General features: G+C 43.5%; 1 protein-coding gene across 1 annotated transcript in view; it reads left to right on the top strand.

The window, feature by feature from the left end:
* The first annotated feature begins 7,750 nt into the window (after nt 1-7,750).
* ehd4 (EH-domain containing 4) overlaps nt 7,751-24,355 on the top strand; it is a 66,672-nt gene continuing 50,067 nt past the window's right edge. The window contains exon 1 of the mRNA XM_079573507.1: nt 7,751-8,155. Within this exon, the coding sequence (XP_079429633.1) occupies nt 7,923-8,155 (233 nt within the window). The 5' untranslated portion in view covers nt 7,751-7,922. The remainder of the gene's footprint in view (nt 8,156-24,355) is intronic.

Below are 24,355 nucleotides of genomic sequence, written 5' to 3'. Positions count from 1 at the left end.
CATTTTTGTCATTTTTTTAATCATTTTTTTATCATTTTTTTGTCATTTTTTTGTCATTTTTTTGTCATTTTTTTGTCATTTTTTGTCAATTTTTGTCATTTTTTTTATCATTTTTTTTATCATTTTTTTGTCATTTTTTTATCATTTTTTTATCATTTTTTTTTCATTTTTTTGTCATTTTTTGTCATTTTTTTGTCTTTTTTATGTCATTTTTTGTCATTTTTTTGACATCTTTTTTTTGTCAATGTTTTTGTAATTGTTTTTAATTTTGTTGTCATTTTTTTGTCACATTTTTGTCCTTTTTTTGTCGTTTTTTTGTCATTTTTTTTCATTTTTTTGTCATTTTTATGTCACATTTTTGTCAATTTTTTTGTCATTTTTTTTGTCAATTTTTTTCATTTTTTTTTCATTTTTTGTCACATTTTTGTCACATTTTTGTCATTTTTTTATCAATTTTTTTAATCATTTTTATGTCATTTTTATGTCATTTTTTTAAACATTTTTTTGTCATTTTTTTGTCCTTTTTTGTCATTTTTTGTCAATTTTTTTCATTTTTTTGTCACATTTTTTGTCACATTTTTGTCATTTTTTATCATTTTTTTAAATCATTTTTTTATCATTTTTTTAAATCATTTTTTTAATCATTTTTTTTGTCATTTTTTTTGTCATTTTTTTGTCATTTTTTGTCATTTTTTGGTCATTTTTTGTCATTTTTTGTCATTTTTTGGTCAATTTTTTGTCCATTTTTTGTCCATTTTTTGTCCATTTTTTGTCATTTGTTTGGTCATTTTTTTGTCACATTTTTGTCCATTTTTTGGTCATTTTTTTGTCACATTTTTGTCATTTTTTTGTCACATTTTTGTCATTTTTTTATCATTTTTTTAAATCATTTTTATGTCATTTTTATGTCATTTTTTTAATCATTTTTTTGTCTTTTTTTGTCAATTTTTTTCATTTTTTTGTCACATTTTTTGTCACATTTTTGTCATTTTTTTGTCACATTTTTGTCACATTTTTGTCACATTTTTGTCATTTTTTTGTCATTTTTTTGTCAATTTTTTGTCATTTTTTTGTCATTTTTTTGTCACATTTCCATCATTGTTTTCGTCTCAGTTTTGTTGCTATTTTCTCACCTTTTTCCCAGAAGCTTTTGGATTGGGGTAAAGCCAAACTGGAGAAAATGTGCTCGGTTCAGTTGGGAGTTAAGGAGTTAAACCACATGTACCAAAAGATTATTTTTTAATGAATGATATTATATTATTATAGACAGTGTTGGGCAAGTTAATTACAAATGGTAGTAGGGATTGGAGTCACATGATCATATCCGTGTTTACTTCCTCCTTAGCCCACACCAAGCCCACCGTCAAGGCTTCATGCAGATTCTATAGAGAAAAGTGATTTTGAGGCAATAAAGCACATGTTTTCACCAGGACCATGTTTTGTTTAGGGCTGATTTTACTGCACATAAAACCACGTGACTGAGATTAAACGAGTTTCTCAGGTAAACGTGATGCACATTTCCCCTGATGATCCCAAACCACTACAATGATGCAGCTCAACAATCATCTGATGAGGTCAGACAGAAGGTCAATCAGATCCGCTGCAAAGGCTCATGGGATCTGCCGTGTGACACTGCAGAAGCTGAGAGGGTCCAGGACCATCAGTGCAGGTCACACTGAAGCATCAGCAGAGCTTCGTCTGAGGGTCAGGAGGACGTGATGGTGATGATGTGCCTCAGACAGACCTGTGTTATCTTTAGTAAACCTCTTAATGAAGCAGATCACATGACTCTCACCCATCACAGGACCATCACGTCTCTGACATCGCCTCCTGAGGTCTGCGAGGTTCTCTCAGAGGTTTGAACTGGTGCCGCCTGTGGTGAACAAATGTGGGAACTTTGTATAAAAGTTTGAGAACTTTAGCTCAAAAGTTCAGTGAGTTACAGAAAGTGTCACCACCAAACCCGCTCTGATGTTCTACATGAGCTCTGATGTTCTGCATGAGCTCTGATGTTCTACATGAGCTCTGATGTTCTACATGAGCTCTGATGTTCTACATGAGCTCTGATGTTTATACATGAGCTCTGATGTTCTACATGAGCTCTGATGTTTATACATGAGCTCTGATGTTTATACATGAGCTCTGATGTTCTACATGAGCTCTGATGTTCTACATGAGCTCTGATGTTCTACATGAGCTCTGATGTTCTACATGAGCTCTGATGTTCTGCATGAGCTCTGATGTTCTACATGAGCTCTGATGTTCTACATGAGCTCTGATGTTCTACATGAGCTCTGATGTTTATACATGAGCTCTGATGTTCTACATGAGCTCTGATGTTCTACATGAGCTCTGATGTTCTACATGAGCTCTGATGTTCTGCATGAGCTCTGATGTTTATACATGAGCTCTGATGTTTATACATGAGCTCTGATGCTCTACATGAGCTCTGATGTTCTACATGAGCTCTGATGTTTATACATGAGCTCTGATGTTCTGCATGAGCTCTGATGTTCTACATGAGCTCTGATGTTCTACATGAGCTCTGATGTTTATACATGAGCTCTGATGTTCTACATGAGCTCTGATGTTCTACATGAGCTCTGATGTTCTACATGAGCTCTGATGTTCTACATGAGCTCTGATGTTCTACATGAGCTCTGATGTTCTACATGAGCTCTGATGTTCTACATGAGCTCTGATGTTCTACATGAGCTCTGATGTTTATACATGAGCTCTGATGTTCTACATGAGCTCTGATGTTTATACATGAGCTCTGATGTTCTGCATGAGCTCTGATATTTATACATGAGCTCTGATGTTCTACATGAGCTCTGATGTTCTACATGAGCTCTGATGTTCTACATGAGCTCTGATGTTTATATATGAGCTCTGATGTTCTACATGAGCTCTGATGTTCTGCATGAGCTCTGATGTTTATACATGAGCTCTGATGTTCTGCATGAGCTCTGATGTTTATACATGAGCTCTGATGTTCTACATGAGCTCTGATGTTCTACATGAGCTCTGATGTTCTACATGAGCTCTGATGTTCTGCATGAGCTCTGATGTTTATACATGAGCTCTGATGTTCTACATGAGCTCTGATGTTCTGCATGAGCTCTGATGTTCTGCATGAGCTCTGATGTTTATACATGAGCTCTGATGTTCTACATGAGCTCTGATGTTCTACATGAGCTCTGATGTTCTACATGAGCTCTGATGTTCTACATGAGCTCTGATGCTCTACATGAGCTCTGATGTTCTACATGAGCTCTGATGTTCTGCATGAGCTCTGATGTTCTACATGAGCTCTGATGTTCTACATGAGCTCTGATGTTCTACATGAGCTCTGATGTTCTACATGAGCTCTGATGTTCTACATGAGCTCTGATGTTCTACATGAGCTCTGATGTTCTGCATGAGCTCTGATGTTTATACATGAGCTCTGATGTTCTACATGAGCTCTGATGTTCTGCATGAGCTCTGATGTTTATACATGAGCTCTGATGTTCTACATGAGCTCTGATGTTCTACATGAGCTCTGATGTTCTACATGAGCTCTGATGTTCTACATGAGCTCTGATGTTCTACATGAGCTCTGATGTTTATACATGAGCTCTGATGTTCTACATGAGCTCTGATGTTCTACATGAGCTCTGATGTTCTACATGAGCTCTGATGTTTATACATGAGCTCTGATGTTCTACATGAGCTCTGATGTTCTACATGAGCTCTGATGTTCTACATGAGCTCTGATGTTCTGCATGAGCTCTGATGTTTATACATGAGCTCTGATGTTTATACATGAGCTCTGATGTTCTACATGAGCTCTGATGTTCTGCATGAGCTCTGATGTTCTACATGAGCTCTGATGTTCTGCATGAGCTCTGATGTTCTACATGAGCTCTGATGTTCTACATGAGCTCTGATGCTCTACATGAGCTCTGATGTTCTACATGAGCTCTGATGTTTATACATGAGCTCTGATGTTTATACATGAGCTCTGATGTTCTACATGAGCTCTGATGTTCTGCATGAGCTCTGATGTTCTACATGAGCTCTGATGTTCTACATGAGCTCTGATGCTCTACATGAGCTCTGATGTTCTACATGAGCTCTGATGTTTATACATGAGCTCTGATGTTCTACATGAGCTCTGATGTTCTACATGAGCTCTGATGTTCTACATGAGCTCTGATGTTTATACATGAGCTCTGATGTTCTGCATGAGCTCTGATGTTCTACATGAGCTCTGATGTTCTACATGAGCTCTGATGTTCTGCATGAGCTCTGATGTTCTACATGAGCTCTGATGTTCTACATGAGCTCTGATGTTCTACATGAGCTCTGATGTTTATACATGAGCTCTGATGTTCTACATGAGCTCTGATGTTTATACATGAGCTCTGATGTTCTACATGAGCTCTGATGTTCTACATGAGCTCTGATGTTCTACATGAGCTCTGATGTTTATACATGAGCTCTGATGTTCTACATGAGCTCTGATGTTCTACATGAGCTCTGATGTTCTACATGAGCTCTGATGTTCTATATGAGCTCTGATGTTCTACATGAGCTCTGATGTTCTACATGAGCTCTGATGTTCTACATGAGCTCTGATGTTCTACATGAGCTCTGATGTTCTACATGAGCTCTGATGTTCTACATGAGCTCTGATGTTCTACATGAGCTCTGATGTTTATACATGAGCTCTGATGTTCTACATGAGCTCTGATGTTCTACATGAGCTCTGATGTTCTACATGAGCTCTGATGTTCTACATGAGCTCTGATGTTCTACATGAGCTCTGATGTTCTGCATGAGCTCTGATGTTTATACATGAGCTCTGATGTTCTACATGAGCTCTGATGTTCTACATGAGCTCTGATGTTCTGCATGAGCTCTGATGTTTATACATGAGCTCTGATGTTCTACATGAGCTCTGATGTTCTACATGAGCTCTGATGTTCTGCATGAGCTCTGATGTTCTACATGAGCTCTGATGTTCTACATGAGCTCTGATGTTCTACATGAGCTCTGATGTTCTACATGAGCTCTGATGTTCTACATGAGCTCTGATGTTCTACATGAGCTCTGATGTTCTGCATGAGCTCTGATGTTCTACATGAGCTCTGATGTTCTGCATGAGCTCTGATGTTCTACATGAGCTCTGATGTTCTACATGAGCTCTGATGTTCTACATGAGCTCTGATGTTTATACATGAGCTCTGATGTTCTACATGAGCTCTGATGTTCTACATGAGCTCTGATGTTCTACATGAGCTCTGATGTTCTACATGAGCTCTGATGTTCTACATGAGCTCTGATGTTCTGCATGAGCTCTGATGTTTATACATGAGCTCTGATGTTCTACATGAGCTCTGATGTTCTACATGAGCTCTGATGTTCTACATGAGCTCTGATGTTCTACATGAGCTCTGATGTTCTACATGAGCTCTGATGTTTATACATGAGCTCTGATGTTCTACATGAGCTCTGATGTTCTGCATGAGCTCTGATGTTCTACATGAGCTCTGATGTTTATACATGAGCTCTGATGTTCTACATGAGCTCTGATGTTTATACATGAGCTCTGATGTTCTACATGAGCTCTGATGTTTTTACATGAGCTCTGATGTTTATACATGAGCTCTGATGTTCTACATGAGCTCTGATGTTCTACATGAGCTCTGATGTTCTGCATGAGCTCTGATGTTCTACATGAGCTCTGATGTTTATACATGAGCTCTGATGTTCTACATGAGCTCTGATGTTCTACATGAGCTCTGATGTTCTACATGAGCTCTGATGTTTTTACATGAGCTCTGATGTTTATACATGAGCTCTGATGTTCTACATGAGCTCTGATGTTTATACATGAGCTCTGATGTTTATACATGAGCTCTGATGTTCTACATGAGCTCTGATGTTTATACATGAGCTCTGATGTTCTACATGAGCTCTGATGTTCTACATGAGCTCTGATGTTCTACATGAGCTCTGATGTTTTTACATGAGCTCTGATGTTCTACATGAGCTCTGATGTTTTTACATGAGCTCTGATGTTCTACATGAGCTCTGATGTTTTTACATGAGCTCTGATGTTCTACATGAGCTCTGATGTCATATCTTCATCTGACACGGTTTCAAACACGTGTGAGTTACTGGAAACTCTTATTTATTTTCTTTCATAAATTAGCTTCGTTCTTTAACCCCTTAACTCCCACCTGAACCGAGCACATTTACTCCAGTTTGGCTTTACCCCAGTCCAAAAGCTTCTGGAAAAAAGGTGAGGAAATAGCAACAAAACTGAGACGAAAACAATGATGGAAATGTGACAAAAAAGTGACAAAAATGAGTTGAAAACCCAACAACAAAATGATGGAAAACAAATGTGATGACGTGAGGAAACAGATCCTCTCGGTTCAGGCGGGAGTTAAGAGGTTAATAACCGTGTTCTCACTGTGGGAGCGAGGTGCACGTGCCGCTCTCCCCCAGCAGAGGGCACTCTTTCTACAGTTACACCCTCCGCCCCGGGGCAGACTGGCAGAGACGTGGCTGTTCTGTCTCAAACCAGAGAAGTGGATTTGGTTGAGTTTGATTTCATTTATAAATGTCGTGGAGTCAGAAGAGTTTCCACTGCAAAATGTGCCCTCCTAAAAACAAGGAAAAACATCTTTAAATAAGACTTTGTTTTGTTTTAAGGAAAGAATCTGCCAATGGGGTCATTCTTCTAGAATATTTTTCTCATCATAAAACAAGAAAGACTAAATTTAAGCAAATTAAAAGCTAGAATTAAGCAAAATGTCCTCAGAAAATAGAATAATTTAAGGAAAACATTCTTATTTAGTGAAAAAATGTGGATATTTTACTCAAATGTTGCTTGATTTAAGCAAAATGTCCCTTAAATAAATACTAATATTTAAGGAGACCCGTCTCCATGATGTGGAACCAGGCTGATGGTCAGAATCACCTGCTGGAGGATTCACCTATTGTACATGTTTTAGTGGCAGACACGGGGAGAACATGCTCCGCACAGAAAGGCCCCGTCCTGGTGGGAATCGAACCCGGGACCTTCAAGGACCTACAATTAGAAAAAATATTCTTTGTCTAAAACTGAAAAAGATTCAAAAAGTTTTTCTTTCTTGTTACAAGAAAAATTATCATGTTTTTTTAAGCAAATTTATCTGAACAAGAAATGACTAGATTTTATTTCCTAAAACAAGATTTTTTTCGGCAAAACATTATTACTTTTTAGGGAAAAAATAAGAACTTATTTCTTAAAGTAAGACATTTTTTACTTGCTTAGAATCCACTTTTTGCAGTGTGCTTTAAATGAAGATCTTCTTCTTCTTCTTCTTCTTCTTCTTCTTCTTCTTCTTCTTCTTCTTCTTCTTCTTCTTCAATAAAAAACAAACTTTACCAACGTCACATCTGGAACATCCATCTTTTACTCAGTTACTTTACAGTTACTCTGCACTCACGGTGCTCACGTGACATCATCTCCAGGTACTTTTGTAGGTCCTTGAGTAAATGTTTTGGTCTCCATGGAGACGAGCCACACCCCCCAGTGAGGTTAGTCTGAGGATCTGGATCCACGCGCTGATCAGTGACATCATCCTCATGCCCCTCTGTCCGGGATCAACAGGAAACGCGCAGGAAACCCACGGACCGGGGCGCGCGCTGCTATAAATAACCCCGAGGTGGAGCCGGTCACGTGGTGCGCAGGTACCACCCTCGTACTGCGCGTGCACAGAGGCCCCAGTGTCCCCTGCGCGCGCCTCCTCCCTCTCTCCCCCCTCTCTCTCTCTCTCTCTCTCCCGTGACGCACGGGCGGAAAGCGGAACCCGCGGCGCGCGTAAAGCAGAAGTCCGCCGCTTGGGAGCCGTGTGTTCGGGCTGGTCGTTGTTCCCGCAGACATGTTCAGCTGGACGAAGCAGGAGCAGCAGGGCGGCCGCCTGAAGGAGGGGGAGATGTACGCCACGGTCACGGAGGGGCTGCAGACGCTCTACACCAAGAAGCTGCTGCCGCTGGAGGACACGTACCTGTTCCACGACTTCCACTCGCCCGCGCTCGAGCCCGCGGACTTCCAGAGCAAACCCATGGTGCTGCTGGTGGGGCAGTACTCCACCGGGAAGACCACGTTCATCAGGTGGGTGTGCGGGGGGAGCGGAGCGGGGCGCGCCCTGGGCCCGCGGGGGGGGGGCGGGAGGGACGCGGCGCAGGTTTGGATCAAGACGCGTCAGGATTTACAGTCCCCCCCCCCCCCCCTTTAGCACTGCATACAGTCACCGACAGATCTAACATGTTCAGAAACTATCAGGTCTTAGCTTTCAAATGAGGCAAATATCGAAGTAGCCTGTCTGTCTGCTGTGCACAAAAACGCAAGAAAAAGGTGACGAAAAAGTGATAAAAATATGATAAAAAAGTGATACAAATATGATAAAAAAGTGATAAAAATATGATAAAAAAGTGACAAAAATATGATAAAAAAGTGACAAAAATATGATAAAAAAGTGACAAAAATATGATAAAAAAGTGATAAAAATATGATAAAAAAGTGACAAAAATATGATAAAAAAGTGACAAAAATATGATAAAAAAGTGACAAAAATATGATAAAAAAGTGACAAAAATATGATAAAAAAGTGACAAAAATATGATAAAAAAGTGACAAAAATATGATAAAAAAGTGACAAAAATATGATAAAAAAGTGACAAAAATATGACAAAAAAGTGACAAAAATATGATAAAAAAGTGACAAAAATATGATAAAAAAGTGATAAAAAATGATTTAAAAATGATTAAAAAAATTATTTTAAAAAATATTTTAAAAATATGATAAAAAAGGTTTTATTTGATCTCAGACGAGACCAAGTAGATTTATGTCGTTTCCTCCTTCAGGTGTTTTGTTTCCAGTGTGGTTCTGGTTCTGGCTCTCTGGCTCTGACTCTCTGAGGGCTTTTCCACCAAGGTGTTGGTTCTGGGCTGGTTCTGGTGCCGGGTTGGTTCCAGACTGACTTGGTTTTCCACCAAAATGAGAGCTGTGCCTATTGTCATAGCAACGCTTTGGGAAGTCAACATCAAAAATGGATAGTAACATCTCACTACAGCCACTTCTGGTTATAAAATACCGAAAAATAAGTTTATGTTTCAGTCACAGCAGCCGTTGACATTTTGATTTCTTCTTTCTAACTCTTGTTTAAGCTAAAGAGCATAAAGCAAAACAACAGTTTCCCCCACAGAGACTGTTTCTCCAGGAAGTTCTAAGCACAAACTAACTCATATCGATTGTTTGTTGGAGGAGAGAGCCACGCCCCCAGCCGCTGACATCACCGGTGCTCGTTTTTTGGTCCAGCTTTTAATTGGTTCCCGACCGGCACCAGATTTTGGAACTAAGAGCCAGCGTTTTTTCAGTGGAAAACGAAAGATCCGGTTCTGAAACTGGAACTGGCCCAGAACCAGCACCGGCACCAGCCTGGTGGAAAAGGGCTATCTCTGGCTCTCTGGCTCTGACTCTCTGGTTCTGGTTCTGCCTCTCTGGCTCTGGCTCCGGTTCCGGCTCTGGCTCTGGCTCTGGCTCCGGTTCCGGCTCTCTGACTCTGACTCTCTGGCTCTCTCTCTGGCTCTCTGACTCTCTGGCTCTCTGGCTCTCTGGCTCTCTGGCTCTCTCTCTGGCTCTCTCTCTGGCTCTCTGGCTCTCTGGCTCTCTCTCTGGCTCTCTCTCTGACTCTCTGGCTCTCTCTCTGGCTCTCTCTCTGGCTCTCTCTCTGGCTCTCTGGCTCTCTCTCTGGCTCTGGCTCTCTGGCTCTCTGGCTCTCTCTCTGGCTCTCTCTCTGGTTCTCTCTCTGGCTCTCTGGCTCTCTGGCTCTCTCTCTGGCTCTCTCTCTGACTCTCTGGCTCTCTCTCTGGCTCTCTCTCTGGCTCTCTCTCTGGCTCTCTCTCTGCTCTGGTTCTCTCTCTGGCTCTCTCTCTGGCTCTGGCTCTCTGGCTCCCTGGCTCTCTCTCTCTGGCTCTCTGGCTCTCTGGCTCTCTGGCTCTCTGGCTCTCTGGCTCTCTGGCTCTCTCTCTCTCTCTCTGGCTCTCTCTCTCTCTCTCTGGCTCTCTGGCTCTCTCTCTCTCTCTCTGGCTCTCTCTCTCTCTCTCTGGCTCTCTGGCTCTCTGGCTCTCTGGCTCTCTGGCTCTCTGGCTCTCTGGTTCTCTCTCTGGCTCTCTCTCTGGCTCTCTCTCTGGTTCTCTCTCTGGCTCTCTGGCTCTCTGGCTCTCTGGCTCTCTGGCTCTCTGGTTCTCTCTCTGGCTCTCTCTCTCTCTCTCTGGCTCTCTGGCTCTCTGGCTCTCTGGCTCTCTCTCTGGCTCTCTCTCTGGCTCTCTCTCTCTCTCTCTGGCTCTCTGGCTCTCTGGCTCTCTGGCTCTCTGGCTCTCTGGCTCTCTGGCTCTCTGGCTCTCTCTCTGGCTCTCTCTCTGGCTCTCTCTCTGGCTCTCTCTCTGGCTCTCTGGCTCTCTGGCTCTCTGGCTCTCTGGCTCTCTGGCTCTCTGGCTCTCTGGCTCTCTGGCTCTCTCTCTGGCTCTCTGGCTCTCTGGCTCTCTGGCTCTCTGGCTCTCTGGCTCTCTGGCTCTCTGGCTCTCTGGCTCTCTGACTCTCTGACTCTCTGGTTCTCTGGCTCTCTGGCTCTCTGGCTCTCTGGCTCTCTGGCTCTCTGGCTCTCTGGCTCTCTGGCTCTCTGGTTCTCTCTCTGGCTCTCTCTCTGGCTCTCTCTCTGGTTCTCTCTCTGGCTCTCTGGCTCTCTGGCTCTCTCTCTGGCTCTCTCTCTGGCTCTCTCTCTGGCTCTCTCTCTGGCTCTCTCTCTGGCTCTCTCTCTGGCTCTCTCTCTGGTTCTCTCTCTGGCTCTCTCTCTGGCTCTCTCTCTGGCTCTCTCTCTGGCTCTCTCTCTGGCTCTCTCTCTGGCTCTCTCTCTGGCTCTCTCTCTGGCTCTCTCTCTGGCTCTCTCTCTGGCTCTCTCTCTGGCTCTCTGGCTCTCTGGCTCTCTCTCTGGCTATCTGGCTCTCTGGCTCTCTGGCTCTCTCTCTGGCTCTCTCTCTGGCTCTCTCTCTGGCTCTCTCTCTGGCTCTCTCTCTGGCTCTCTGGCTCTCTGGCTCTCTGGCTCTCTGGCTCTCTGGCTCTCTGGCTCTCTGGCTCTCTCTCTGGCTCTCTCTCTGGCTCTCTGGCTCTCTGGCTCTCTGGCTCTCTGGCTCTCTGGCTCTCTCTCTGGCTCTCTCTCTGGCTCTCTTGCTCTCTCTCTGGCTCTCTCTCTGGCTCTGGCTCTCTCTCTCTCTCTGGCTCTCTCTCTGGCTCTCTTGCTCTCTCTCTGGCTCTCTCTCTGGCTCTGGCTCTCTCTCTCTCTCTGGCTCTCTCTCTGGCTCTGGCTCTCTGGCTCTCTGGCTCTCTGGCTCTCTGGCTCTCTGGCTCTCTCTCTGGCTCTCTCTCTGGCTCTCTCTCTGGCTCTCTGGCTCTCTCTCTGGCTCTCTCTCTGGCTCTCTCTCTGGCTCTCTGGCTCTCTGGCTCTCTCTCTCTCTGGCTCTCTCTCTGGCTCTCTCTCTGGCTCTCTCTCTGGCTCTCTGGCTCTCTGGCTCTCTGGCTCTCTCTCTCTGGCTCTCTGGCTCTCTCTCTGGCTCTCTGGCTCTCTGGCTCTCTGGCTCTGGCTCTCTGGCTCTCTGGCTCTCTGGCTCTCTGGCTCTCTGGCTCTCTCTCTGGCTCTCTCTCTGGCTCTCTCTCTGGCTCTCTGGCTCTCTCTCTGGCTCTCTCTCTGGCTCTCTCTCTGGCTCTCTGGCTCTCTGGCTCTCTCTCTCTCTGGCTCTCTCTCTGGCTCTCTCTCTGGCTCTCTCTCTGGCTCTCTGGCTCTCTGGCTCTCTGGCTCTCTCTCTGGCTCTCTCTCTGGCTCTCTGGCTCTCTCTCTGGCTCTCTGGCTCTCTCTCTGGCTCTCTGGCTCTCTCTCTGGCTCTCTGGCTCTCTCTCTGGCTCTCTGGCTCTCTCTCTCTCTGGCTCTCTCTCTGGCTCTCTCTCTGGCTCTCTCTCTGGCTCTCTGGCTCTCTGGCTCTCTCTCTCTCTGGCTCTCTCTCTGGCTCTCTCTCTGGCTCTCTCTCTGGCTCTCTGGCTCTCTGGCTCTCTGGCTCTCTCTCTCTGGCTCTCTGGCTCTCTCTCTGGCTCTCTGGCTCTCTGGCTCTCTGGCTCTCTGGCTCTCTCTCTGGCTCTCTGGCTCTCTCTCTCTCTGGCTCTCTCTATGGCTCTCTCTCTGGTTCTCTCTCTGGTTCTCTCTCTGGCTCTCTCTCTGGCTCTCTCTCTGGCTCTCTCTCTGGCTCTCTGGTTCTCTCTCTGGCTCTCTCTCTCTCTGGCTCTCTCTCTGGCTCTCTGGTTCTCTCTCTGGCTCTCTCTCTGGTTCTCTCTCTGGCTCTCTGGCTCTCTCTCTGGCTCTCTCTCTGGCTCTCTGGCTCTCTCTCTGGCTCTCTCTCTGGCTCTCTCTCTGGCTCTCTCTCTCTGGCTCTCTGGCTCTCTGGCTCTCTCTCTGGCTCTCTCTCTCTGGCTCTCTCTCTGGCTCTCTGGCTCTCTGGCTCTCTGGCTCTCTCTCTGGCTCTCTCTCTGGCTCTCTCTCTGGCTCTCTCTCTGGCTCTGGCTCTGGCTCTCTGGCTCTCTGGCTCTCTCTCTGGCTCTCTCTCTGGCTCTCTCTCTGGCTCTCTCTCTGGCTCTCTGGTTCTCTCTCTGGCTCTGGCTCTCTCTCTGGCTCTTTCTCTGGCTCTCTGGCTCTCTGGCTCTCTCTCTGGCTCTCTCTCTGGCTCTCTGGCTCTCTGGCTCTCTCTCTTGCTCTCTGGCTCTCTGGCTCTCTGGCTCTCTGGCTCTCTCTCTGGCTCTCTGGCTCTCTGGCTCTCTGACTCTCTGACTCTCTGGCTCTCTGGCTCTCTGGCTCTCTGACTCTCTCTCTGGCTCTCTCTCTGGCTCTCTGGCTCTCTGGCTCTCTGGCTCTCTGGCTCTCTCTCTGGCTCTCTCTCTGGCTCTCTGGCTCTCTGGCTCTCTGGCTCTCTGGCTCTCTGGCTCTCTGACTCTCTCTCTGGCTCTCTCTCTGGCTCTCTGGCTCTCTGGCTCTCTGACTCTCTCTCTGGCTCTCTGGCTCTCTGGCTCTCTCTCTGGCTCTCTCTCTGGCTCTCTGGCTCTCTGGCTCTCTGGCTCTCTGGCTCTCTGGCTCTCTGACTCTCTCTCTGGCTCTCTCTCTGGCTCTCTGGCTCTCTGGCTCTCTGGCTCTCTCTCTGGCTCTCTGACTCTCTGGCTCTCTGGCTCTCTGGCTCTCTGGCTCTCTGGCTCTCTCTCTGGCTCTCTCTCTCTGGCTCTCTCTTGCTCTCTGGCTCTCTGGCTCTCTGGCTCTCTGGCTCTCTGGCTCTCTGGCTCTCTGGCTCTCTGGCTCTCTGACTCTCTGACTCTCTGGCTCTCTGGCTCTCTGGCTCTCTGACTCTCTGGCTCTCTGGCTCTCTGGCTCTCTGGCTCTCTGGCTCTCTCTCTGGCTCTCTGGCTCTCTGGCTCTCTCTCTGGCTCTCTGGCTCTCTGGCTCTCTGGCTCTCTGGCTCTCTCTCTGGCTCTCTCTCTCTGGCTCTCTCTTGCTCTCTGGCTCTCTGGCTCTCTGGCTCTCTGGCTCTCTGGCTCTCTCTCTCTGGCTCTCTCTTGCTCTCTGGCTCTCTGGCTCTCTCTCTGGCTCTCTGACTCTCTGGCTCTCTCTCTGGCTCTCTCTCTCTGGCTCTCTCTTGCTCTCTGGCTCTCTGGCTCTCTGGCTCTCTGGCTCTCTGACTCTCTGGCTCTCTGGCTCTCTGGCTCTCTGGCTCTCTGGCTCTCTGGCTCTCTGGCTCTCTCTCTGGCTCTCTGACTCTCTGGCTCTCTGGCTCTCTGACTCTCTGGCTCTCTGGCTCTCTGGCTCTCTGGCTCTCTGACTCTCTGACTCTCTGACTCTCTGGCTCTCTGACTCTCTGACTCTCTGGCTCTCTGGCTCTCTGGCTCTCTGACTCTCTGACTCTCTGGCTCTCTGGCTCTCTGACTCTCTGACTCTCTGACTCTCTGGCTCTCTGGCTCTCTGACTCTCTGACTCTCTGGCTCTCTGGCTCTCTGGCTCTCTCTCTGGCTCTCTGACTCTCTGGCTCTCTGGCTCTCTGGCTCTCTCTCTGGCTCTCTGGCTCTCTGGCTCTCTGGCTCTCTGACTCTCTGACTCTCTGGCTCTCTGGCTCTCTGACTCTCTGACTCTCTGACTCTCTGGCTCTCTGGCTCTCTGACTCTCTGACTCTCTGGCTCTCTGGCTCTCTGGCTCTCTCTCTGACTCTCTGACTCTCTGACTCTCTGGCTCTCTGGCTCTCTGACTCTCTGGCTCTCTGGCTCTCTGACTCTCTGACTCTCTGACTCTCTGGCTCTCTGGCTCTCTGGCTCTCTGACTCTCTGACTCTCTGGCTCTCTGGCTCTCTGGCTCTCTGGCTCTGACTCTCTGGCTCTCTGGCTCTCTGGCTCTCTGGCTCTCTGGCTCTCTGGCTCTCTGGCTCTCTGGCTCTCTGACTCTCTGGCTCTCTGACTCTCTGGCTCTCTGGCTCTCTGGCTCTCTGGCTCTCTGGCTCTCTGGCTCTCTGGCTCTCTGGCTCTCTGGCTCTCAGGCTCTCAGGCTCTCAGGCTCTCAGGCTCTCAGGCTCTCCGGCTCTCCGGCTCTCCGGCTCTCCGGCTCTCCGGCTCTCCGGCTCTCAGGCTCTCTGGCTCTCTGGCTCTCTGGCTCTCTGACTCTGACTCTGACTCTCTGGCTCTCTCTCTGGCTCTCTGGCTCTCTCTCTGGCTCTCTGACTCTCTGACTCTCTGGCTCCGGCTCTCCGGCTCTCCGGCTCTCCGGCTCTCCGGCTCTCCGGCTCTCCGGCTCTCCGGCTCTCCGGCTCTCTGGCTCTCTGGCTCTCAGACTCTCTGGCTCTCTGGCTCTCTGGCTCTCTGGCTCTCAGACTCTCTGGCTCTCTGACTCTGACTCTCTGGCTCTCTGGCTCTCTGGCTCTCTCTCTCTGGCTCTCTGGCTCTCTGGCTCTCTGGCTCTCTGGCTCTCTGGCTCTCTCTCTCTCTCTCTCTGGCTCTCTGGCTCTCTCTCTCTGGCTCTCTGGCTCTCTCTCTCTGGCTCTCTGGCTCTCTGGCTCTCTGGCTCTCTGGCTCTCTGGCTCTCTGGCTCTCTGGCTCTCTGGCTCTCTGGCTCTCTGGCTCTCTCTCTGGCTCTCTGGCTCCGGCTCTGACTCTCTGGCTCTCTGGCTCTCTGGCTCTCTGGCTCTCTCTCTCTCTCTCTCTGGCTCTCTGGCTCTCTGGCTCTCTGGCTCTCTGGCTCTCTGGCTCTCTCTCTGGCTCTCTGGCTCCGGCTCTGACTCTCTGGCTCTCTGGCTCTCTGGCTCTCTGGCTCTCTCTCTCTCTCTCTCTGGCTCTCTGGCTCTCTGGCTCTCTGGCTCTCTGGCTCTCTGGCTCTCTCTCTGGCTCTCTGGCTCCGGCTCTGACTCCTGCAGAGCTATGGCAGAGCTCAGGTTATTTTGCACAGATCTCACAAACCTAACCTTGCTTCCTGACCTGCTGCTTCCATGTGTTTGTTTCAGTCTGGGACGAGCAAACCGAACGTAAATCTGTGAATCAGCGACACTTCCTTCAAATAAGTCCATTTGTTCTTGATTTGAGGAACTCATTTCCACGAATCCGTCCACGAGGCGAGTTTCTTTTTACCCTGAAATGAAGTGAGTGAAGGATTAATGCAGCTGCAGACGGACTGTTCGTTCTGTCAGTGTTTGGAAACAGAAATGGGACAGAAAGGCCTTTAAAGAGTCTGTGGGTGAACGGATCCCAAAGACTCGGCTCCCAGAAAAGAGCCGTGAATCCCGTCCCTGGTTCGGTCCGTGTGGTGAGAGGAAGAAGTGCAGGTTGTAAAGCGTAGATGAAGTCAGAGCTGCTTCAGGAAACGCCGAGGGAAAAGGAGGACGTGAAACTCCAGCAGAAAGTGTGGCAACAAACAGCTGTGGAGCAACTCTGACCACAGACACGCGTGAGAGGGCGGGGCATCCGGCTTAGAGACGCTTTAACCTCTGAACTCCCGCCTGAACCGATCCCATTTTCTACAGTTTGGCTTTACCCTGATCAAAAAGCTTCTTGGGGAAAAAGCTAACCTGGCTAACGCTGTGCTGCTGTGTGGCTCGAATCATCTGGAACTGCACAACACTGGGGACCATGGCCCAAATGTTCCCATGGATTTGGGAACCAATCACAGAGCGAGGAGGGACGGCGAGATGAAGACGAGCTATTCGATATACGGAAGCTTGTAGTTTATTTACGGATAAATAAAAAAAAGGTTATTTAAGGGGAGACACTACAGGCAAAACTCAATTTTTTTCAGTTTTCAGGTTTTGGGCCAAATTGGTCTCTGAACATATAAACTTTCACCTGGAAACAGAAAATATCCCTAATCTTCACAAAAACATGTTTAAATATTGCGCTGATTCAATGTTCCCCCATAGACTTATATGGGAGAACACAATTTCAAGGGCCTTTTTCTCAAAACACATTTTTCCGTCATTGTGGCGACACTATGTCCACGTCAGTCGGACCTAAAGACTTCACATTTTCCAGCCTTGGACTGAACAATATTTGGAAGATTTTTTCAGAGGGATTTTTTATTATTTAATCCCTTAAGCCCCATTTATTGAGTTTTGAATGTCAAAAAATAAGGCGAAAATTAAATTTTTACAAAATTTTCCACTAAAAAACAGATTATTTTAAAACTAAACAAGAAATCCAAAATCCCCTCTGAAAAAGTCTTGGCAACTCATTCATCAATAAAATGAAACCATAAATTTGAATGTCGCTCTATCCATTATTCAGATTTCGTCGCCGAAAAGATGGGAAATTTGGGGCATTTTTAGGCATAAAACACCTTGTTCTTATATGAAAAGATAAAATAACAGAAAACTTGCAATGTATTTTTTTCTTACATTTATGCCAGTGATCGACAGCAAAAGTTTCAAATTGATATCTGTAAATATACATTTTTTTCCCTATTCACCTGCAGTGTCTCGCCTTAAGGATCCAACATGAAGCAGCAGACACGATGGTATTTTTGGGTCGAGCTTTAGACCTTGTTCTAAATAGTTTAGCTCAAAAGTTTACAGCGGGTCCATCATACGTCATCTCATACGATTGGCTACAGACGCATGATAGACATTCGTAAACCACACCCCTCCTACGAGAATATGAATCGGTGTCCCCAGTAAAGCGCTGCGACCCGCCCGAGGTCCGACGGGACCCGTACGAACCCGTCTCGTGGGCCACGGGACGGCACAGCTCCACAGGCTTATGAAAAAAGTGTGATTTTAATTGTGTCGGGAAACAAATATCTAAATGCCTGACGGGCTCGGCTCGGATTCGAACTGGAAAAGATCTCGAGCTGCTTTTGAATACAGTAGGAACTGAGCTTAAGATACTAAAAAAAATGGTTTGATATAAATAAGCTTTCCATAAATATGCATAAAACTAAATATATTGTATTTGGAAACAAGGAAGTAAACAAACCGTGTCGACTCAAAATTGGGGAGGTAGAAATCGACAGGGTGTTTGTAACAAAGTTTTTGGGAATCAATATTGATGATAAGTTAAATTGGAAAGTGCACATAAATACACTAAAGACTAACATTTCTAAAATTATTGCCGTACTATGTAAAATTAAAACCTCTGTGAATCAAAATGCATTATATATACTGTACAATTCCCTCATCCTTCCACACCTTAGCTATTGTGTGGAAATATGGGGGAATACCTATAAAACTAATATACAACCTCTCTTTTTATTGCAAAAGAAAGCAGTTCGAGTGATCAGCCCTTGCAGAATACTGGGCTCCAACAAATCCACTTTTTATCAGACTAAATATCTTAAAATTGCATGATCTTGTTGATGTTTACACAGCAGTTGTGATGTACAAAGCTCACAATCTCAGGCTCCTTCAGTGTTTACAGGAGATGTTTCAAACTAGAGGATCTATAAACAACCTTAGAGGAGCTGATCTGCTACAGAAACCTCTGGCGCTCAGTGATACTAAGAGGAGGAGTTTATCAGTTAAAGGCGTCGATCTATGGAACGGTTTATCTATTCAACTTAAGGGGAGACACTACAGGCAAAACTAAATTTTTTCAGTTTTCAGGTTTTGGGCCAAATTGGTCTCTGAACATACAAGCTTTCACCCGGAAACAGAAAATATACCTAATCTTCACAAGAACATGTTTAAATATTGCGCTGATTCAATGTTCCCCCATAGACTTATATGGGAGAATGCAATTTCAAGGGCCTTTTTCTCAAAACACATTTTTCTGTCATTGTGGCGACACTATGTCCACGTCAGTCGGACCTAAAGACTTCACATTTTCCAGCCTTGGACTGAACAATATTTGGAAGATTTTTTCAGAGGGATTTTTTATTATTTAATCCCTTAAGCCCCATTTATTGAGTTTTGAATGTCAAAAAATAAGGCGAAAATTAAATTTTTACAAAATTTTCCACTAAAAAACAGATTATTTTAAAACTAAACAAGAAATCCAAAATCCCCTCTGAAAAAGTCTCGGTAACTCATTCATCAATAAAATGAAACTGTAAATTTGAATGTAGCTCTATACATTATTCAGATTTCGTCGCCGAAAAGATGGGAAATTTGGGGCATTTTTAGGCATAAAACACCTTGTTCTTATATGAAAAGATAAAATGACAGAAAACTTGCAATGTATTTTTTTCTTACATTTATGCCAGTGATCGACAGCAACAGTTTCAAATTGATATCTGTAAATATACATTTTTTTCCCTATTCACCTGCAGTGTCTCGCCTTAAGGATCCAACATGAAGCAGCAGGCACGATGGTATTTTTGGGTCGAGCTTTAGACCTTGTTCTAAATAGTTTAGCTCAAAAGTTTACAGCGGGTCCATCATAAGTCATCTCATACGATTGGCTACAGTCGCATCATAGACATTCGTAAACCACACCCCTCCTACGAGAACATGAATTGGTGTCCCCAGTAAAGCGCTGCGACCCGCCCGAGGTCCGACGGGACCCGTACGAACCCGTCTCGTGGGCCACGGGACGGCACAGCTCCACAGGCTTATGAAAAAAGTGTGATTTTAATTGTGTCGGGAAAAACAAATATCTAAATGCCTGACGGGCTCGGCTCGGATTCGAACTGGAAAAGATCTCGAGCTGCTTTTGAATACAGCAGGAACTGAGCTTAAGATACTAAAAAAATGGTTTGATATAAATAAGCTTTCCATAAATATGCATAAAACTAAATATATTGTATTTGGAAACAAGGAAGTAAATAAACCGTGTCGACTCAAAATTGGGGAGGTAGAAATCGAAAGGGTGTTTGTAACAAAGTTTTTGGGAATCATTATTGTTGATAAGTTAAATTGGAAAGTGCACATAAATACACTAAAGACTAAAATTTCTAAAATTATTGCCGTACTATGTAAAATTAAAACCTCTGTGAATCAAAATGCATTATATATGCTGTACAATTCCCTCATCCTTCCATATCTTAGCTATTGTGTGGAAATATGGGGGAAAACCTATAAAACTAACATACAACCTCTCTTCTTATTGCAAAAGAAAGCAGTTCGAGTGATCAGCCCTTGCAGAATACTTGGCTCCAACAAATCCACTTTTTATCAGACTAAATATCCTAAAATTGCATGATCTTGTTGATGTTTACACAGCAGTTGTGATGTACAAAGCTCACAATCTCAGGCTCCCTCAGAGTTTACAGGAGATGTTTCAAACTAGAGGATCTATAAACAACCTTAGAGGAACTGATCTGCTACAGAAACCTCTGGCGCTCAGTGATACTAAGAGGAGGAGTTTATCAGTTAAAGGCGTTGATCTATGGAACGGTTTATCTATTCAACTTAAGGCTCCAAAACTATTAAAGCATTTAAGAAAACGTATAAGTCAAACATGATAGAGAAGTATAGAACACTTGAATGAAGAGCATTAGAAGAGAAGTCGATCGAGGAAGCATAGCATAATTTTTGTTTGTTGAAGTTTAAGTTTTGTGCTAAAGTGTTTCCATCGTTGGTATTAAAAAAAGTGTATAATGTGTCTCTTTGGACACAGAGTCACAGTTTGTAAAAGGGGTTTAGGCAGAATAAGTCTCGGCTTCAGCCTAAACCCCTTTCGGTCAGGCATCATTTAGATTAAAATCTTAATGTATGTGTTTTCTTATTGTATAATGTCTAAGATCTTTGGAAAACATGTGACATGTGATTTAAATGTTCATAATGACCGAAGAAAATAAATTAACTAACTAAAAATTAACTAACTAAGATTGCTCTGTCGGACGAGGGCCGGGATCGGACATAAAAAAACGTCCCGATCCGCACTCATGTCCCCAGACTAAATATCACTTGTGATTTTAGTCTGGCGTTAGCCGGGCTCGCAAAAAGCACCAAAAATGTGACAAATATTCAACAAAACGTGACAAGAAGCTCAACCAAAAATGTGACAAAAAATCAACAAAAATGTGACAAAAAAAGAAACAAAAAAAACCATGCAAAAGGTGACACAACACAGTAACGTGAGGAAAAAGCTCAGTTTTATAATAATAATAATAATACATTTTGTTTGTCGGCGCCTTTCAAAACACCCAAGGTCACCTTACATGAGCTACAATGATAAAAGCATGAAAAATAAAACACATCGAAGTGAGCAGTTGACTTTAAATCGGTGGGTTTTGAGGCGAGATTTAAAAAGGGGCAGTGAGGTCGTTTGTCGGAGTTCAGCGGGGAGTGAGTTCCAGAGGTTTGGGGCTGAGCGGCTGAAAGCTGGAGCACCCATGGGGGCTGAGTGGGCAGTGGGTACAGACGGCTGAGGGGCAGAGGAGGACCGGAGGGTGGGGAGGGAGGAGGCACATGAAGGAGCTCAGTGAGATAAGGAGGGGCCAGGTTATCCAGAGATTTGAAGGTGAGGAGAAGGATCTTGTATTGATGTGGAGCCAGTGGAGCTGCTGAAGAACTGGGCTGATGTGATGAGCGGACGGAGTTCTGGTGGAGTTTTGGACGAGCTGGAGTCTGTGGAGTGATTTTTGGGGGAGACCAAAGAGGAGTGAGTCACAGTGATCTAACCGGGATGTGACAAGACTGTGGAGCAGAATGGCAGCTGTATTTGGGGGTGAGGGAGGGGCGGAGGCGGGTGATGTTCCGGAGATGGAAACATGCAGAACGGGTGATATTGCTGATATGGGCCTGAAAGGAGAGTGTGCTGTCCAGGATGACACCCAGACTCTTAACCTGAGGGGAGGGGAGGGGGGGACTGTAGAGTTGTCAACGTTGATGGAGACGCTGTCAGTTTTGGATAAGATGGACTTCAGTTTTGTGGGTCTTAGCTTTCAAATGAGGTGTTGCACAGCCAAAAGAGGACAGAATGCATTTGGTTTAATCATCCTTCACCGCAGCTCATACGACGTCAATAATTCATCTACAGAGGGAGGAACAAGGGAGAAAAGCTTCACAGGACAGGGAGGGATAAGTAAGTGCACCCCTGAATCTGAACCCAGTTTAGTAAAGACACTACAGATGTTTAACACAGGGGTTCACTTACTTATTCACACTGTTGTCAATGTCTCAGGTTTATCTGCAAAACATCTGGATGAACTCGTGAATTCATTTTTCTACAACCTTTTATTTGTCAGGTCTGGACCTTTATTTTGAAATAAACATTTCTTGCTGTATCGGCTCTAAACTGGCACGAGTGTTTTCTGCAGCCCTATAGAAAGAGATGTTATTTTTGCTATGACAAATATGACAAAAAATGTGACAAAAAAGTGACAGAAATATGACAAAAAAGTGACAAAAATATGACAAAAAGTGACAAAAATATGATAGAAAATGACAAAAATATGACAAAAAGTGACAAAAATATGATAGAAAATGACAAAAATATGATAAAAAGTGACAAAAATATGACAAAAAGTGACAAAAATATGATAAAAATGACAAAAATATGATAAAAAGTGACAAAAATATGATAAAAAAGTGACAAAAAAATGATTAAAAAAATTACAAAAATATGATAAAAAAGTGACAAAAATATGATAAAAAATGACCAAAAAAATGATAAAAATATGACAAAAAAATGACAAAAATGTGATAAAAAAGTGACAAAAATATGATTAAAAAAATGACAAAAATATGACAAAAAAAGTGACAAAAATATGTTAAAAAAATTATTAAAATGTGATAAAAAAGTGACAAAAATATGATAAAAAAGTGACAAAAATATGATAAAAATGACAAAAATATGATAAAAAAAGTGACAAAAAAAGGATTAAAAAAATGACAAAAATATGATAAAAAAAGGGACAAAATGTGATAAAAAATGACCAAAAAAACGAAAAAATATGATAAAAAAGTGACAAAAAAATGATTAAAAAAATTTAAAAAATATGACAAAAAAGTGACAAAAATATGTTAAAAAAATTATTAAAATGTGATAAAAAAGTGACAAAAATGTGATAAAAATATGACAAAAAAGTGACAAAAATATGATAAAAAAGTGACAAAAAAATGATAAAAAAGTGACAAAAAAAGATTACAAAAATTACAAAAATATGACAAAAAAGTGACAAAAATATGATAAAGAAGTGACAAAAATATGATAAAAAAGTGACAAAAAAAGATTACAAAAATTACAAAAATATGACAAAAAAGTGACAAAAATATGATAAAAAAGTGACAAAAATATGACAAAAAAGTGACAAAAATATGATAAAAAAGTGACAAATATGATAAAAAAGTGACAAAAATGTGATAAAAAAGTGACAAAAATATGACAAAAAAGTGACAAAAATATGATAAAAAAGTGACAAAAATATGATAAAAAAGTGACAAAAATATGATAAAAAAGTGACAAAAATATGACAAAAAAGTGACAAAAATATGATAAAAAAGTGACAAAAATATGATAAAAAAGTGACAAAAATGTGATAAAAAAATGACAAAAATATGTTAAAAAAATTATTAAAATGTGATAAAAAAGTGACAAAAATGTGATAAAAATATGACGAAAAAGTGACAAAAATATGACAAAAAAAGTGACAAAAATATGATAAAAAAAGTGACAAAAATATGATGAAAAATTTATTAAAAAGTGATAGTAATGAAGTAGTGAGTTGTTTATTCATACTTGTGATACAGATCCGACCACATTTAGTGCCTGATTTAGGCAGAAAAGTGAGTGTTAAGGGTGAACTCACTCTCTCCTCCCCTGTATCTCCTCTGTCACTGACACTTTACAAAAGCAGTGACGTCCTGAACACCATGAAGAGTCTATAGGACAGATCTAATATTAGCTCATGTTGTTCCACTTATCAGACTCGGATAAACCTCTGGACCTGGGTCTGCTCCAAGAGCCCGGCCCTGTTCTGGATCCCACAGCGGCCGAGTGTCACAGGTTCAGTTACTGGATGGCTGTGGCTTGGTCAGGGGTCACCATATTGTGATCGATCATCTTAAGGAAGAAATTCCATAAATCTGCTCGGGTTAAGAGAAGGTTTGGTCTCGTCTTGGCTCAAATGAAGTGAGTTTGGGTTAAAGCCTCATGGGGCAGTAGGAGGAGGGGGGGGGAGCTGTTGGTTCAGGGTACGGGGGGAGGGGGGGGGTTTAGGTCTGGAGTCTGTCACATGTTCTGCTCACTTCACTTCTGCAAAATCCCTCCGTCCATTACCACAGACTCTGGCTCTGAGGGCTTAACGCTGCCGACCTTTGAGCCTCAGAAACTCCAGAACGTTCTCCACAACCAGCGCCTGATCTTTACTCCACTTCAGTTTGACCCAAATCTAAAAGCAAATCCTCTGGAGTTTACAGCCTTCAGGCCGGAGCAACGCCTCGTTCCAAAGACAAAACTGAAAACCTATTTTTGTCGCCTTTTCATCACTTTTTAGCCATGTTTTTACGCTTTTTTGTCGCAAAGTCATAGTTTTTTGTTGCTTTTTGTCCAATTTTTTCATTTTTTTGGTCAATTTTTAGTCAATTTTTTAATCATATTTTTGTTTCATTTTCGTCAATTGTTGTCGTCATATTTGTGGTAAATTTTTTATCAGATTTTTGTCTTGTTTTCGTCCATTTTTTTGTCATATTTTTGTCTAATTTTTGTTATTTTTAAATAAACTTTTTGTCAATTTTTTGTAATATTTTTGTCGCATAGTCATGTTTTTTTGTTGCTTTTTGTCCAATTTTTATTTTATTTTTTGTCTCATTTTCGTCATTTTTTGGTCAATTTTTAGTCATTTTTTTTGTAATAATTTTTTTGTCTAATTTTCG

This window comes from Gobius niger (assembly GCF_951799975.1).
Source record: "Gobius niger genome assembly, chromosome: 16".
In the NCBI taxonomy this organism is placed as follows: Eukaryota; Metazoa; Chordata; class Actinopteri; order Gobiiformes; family Gobiidae; genus Gobius; species Gobius niger.
Note: the sequence above shows the minus strand (reverse complement) of the source record. Positions and strands in the feature narration are given on the sequence as shown.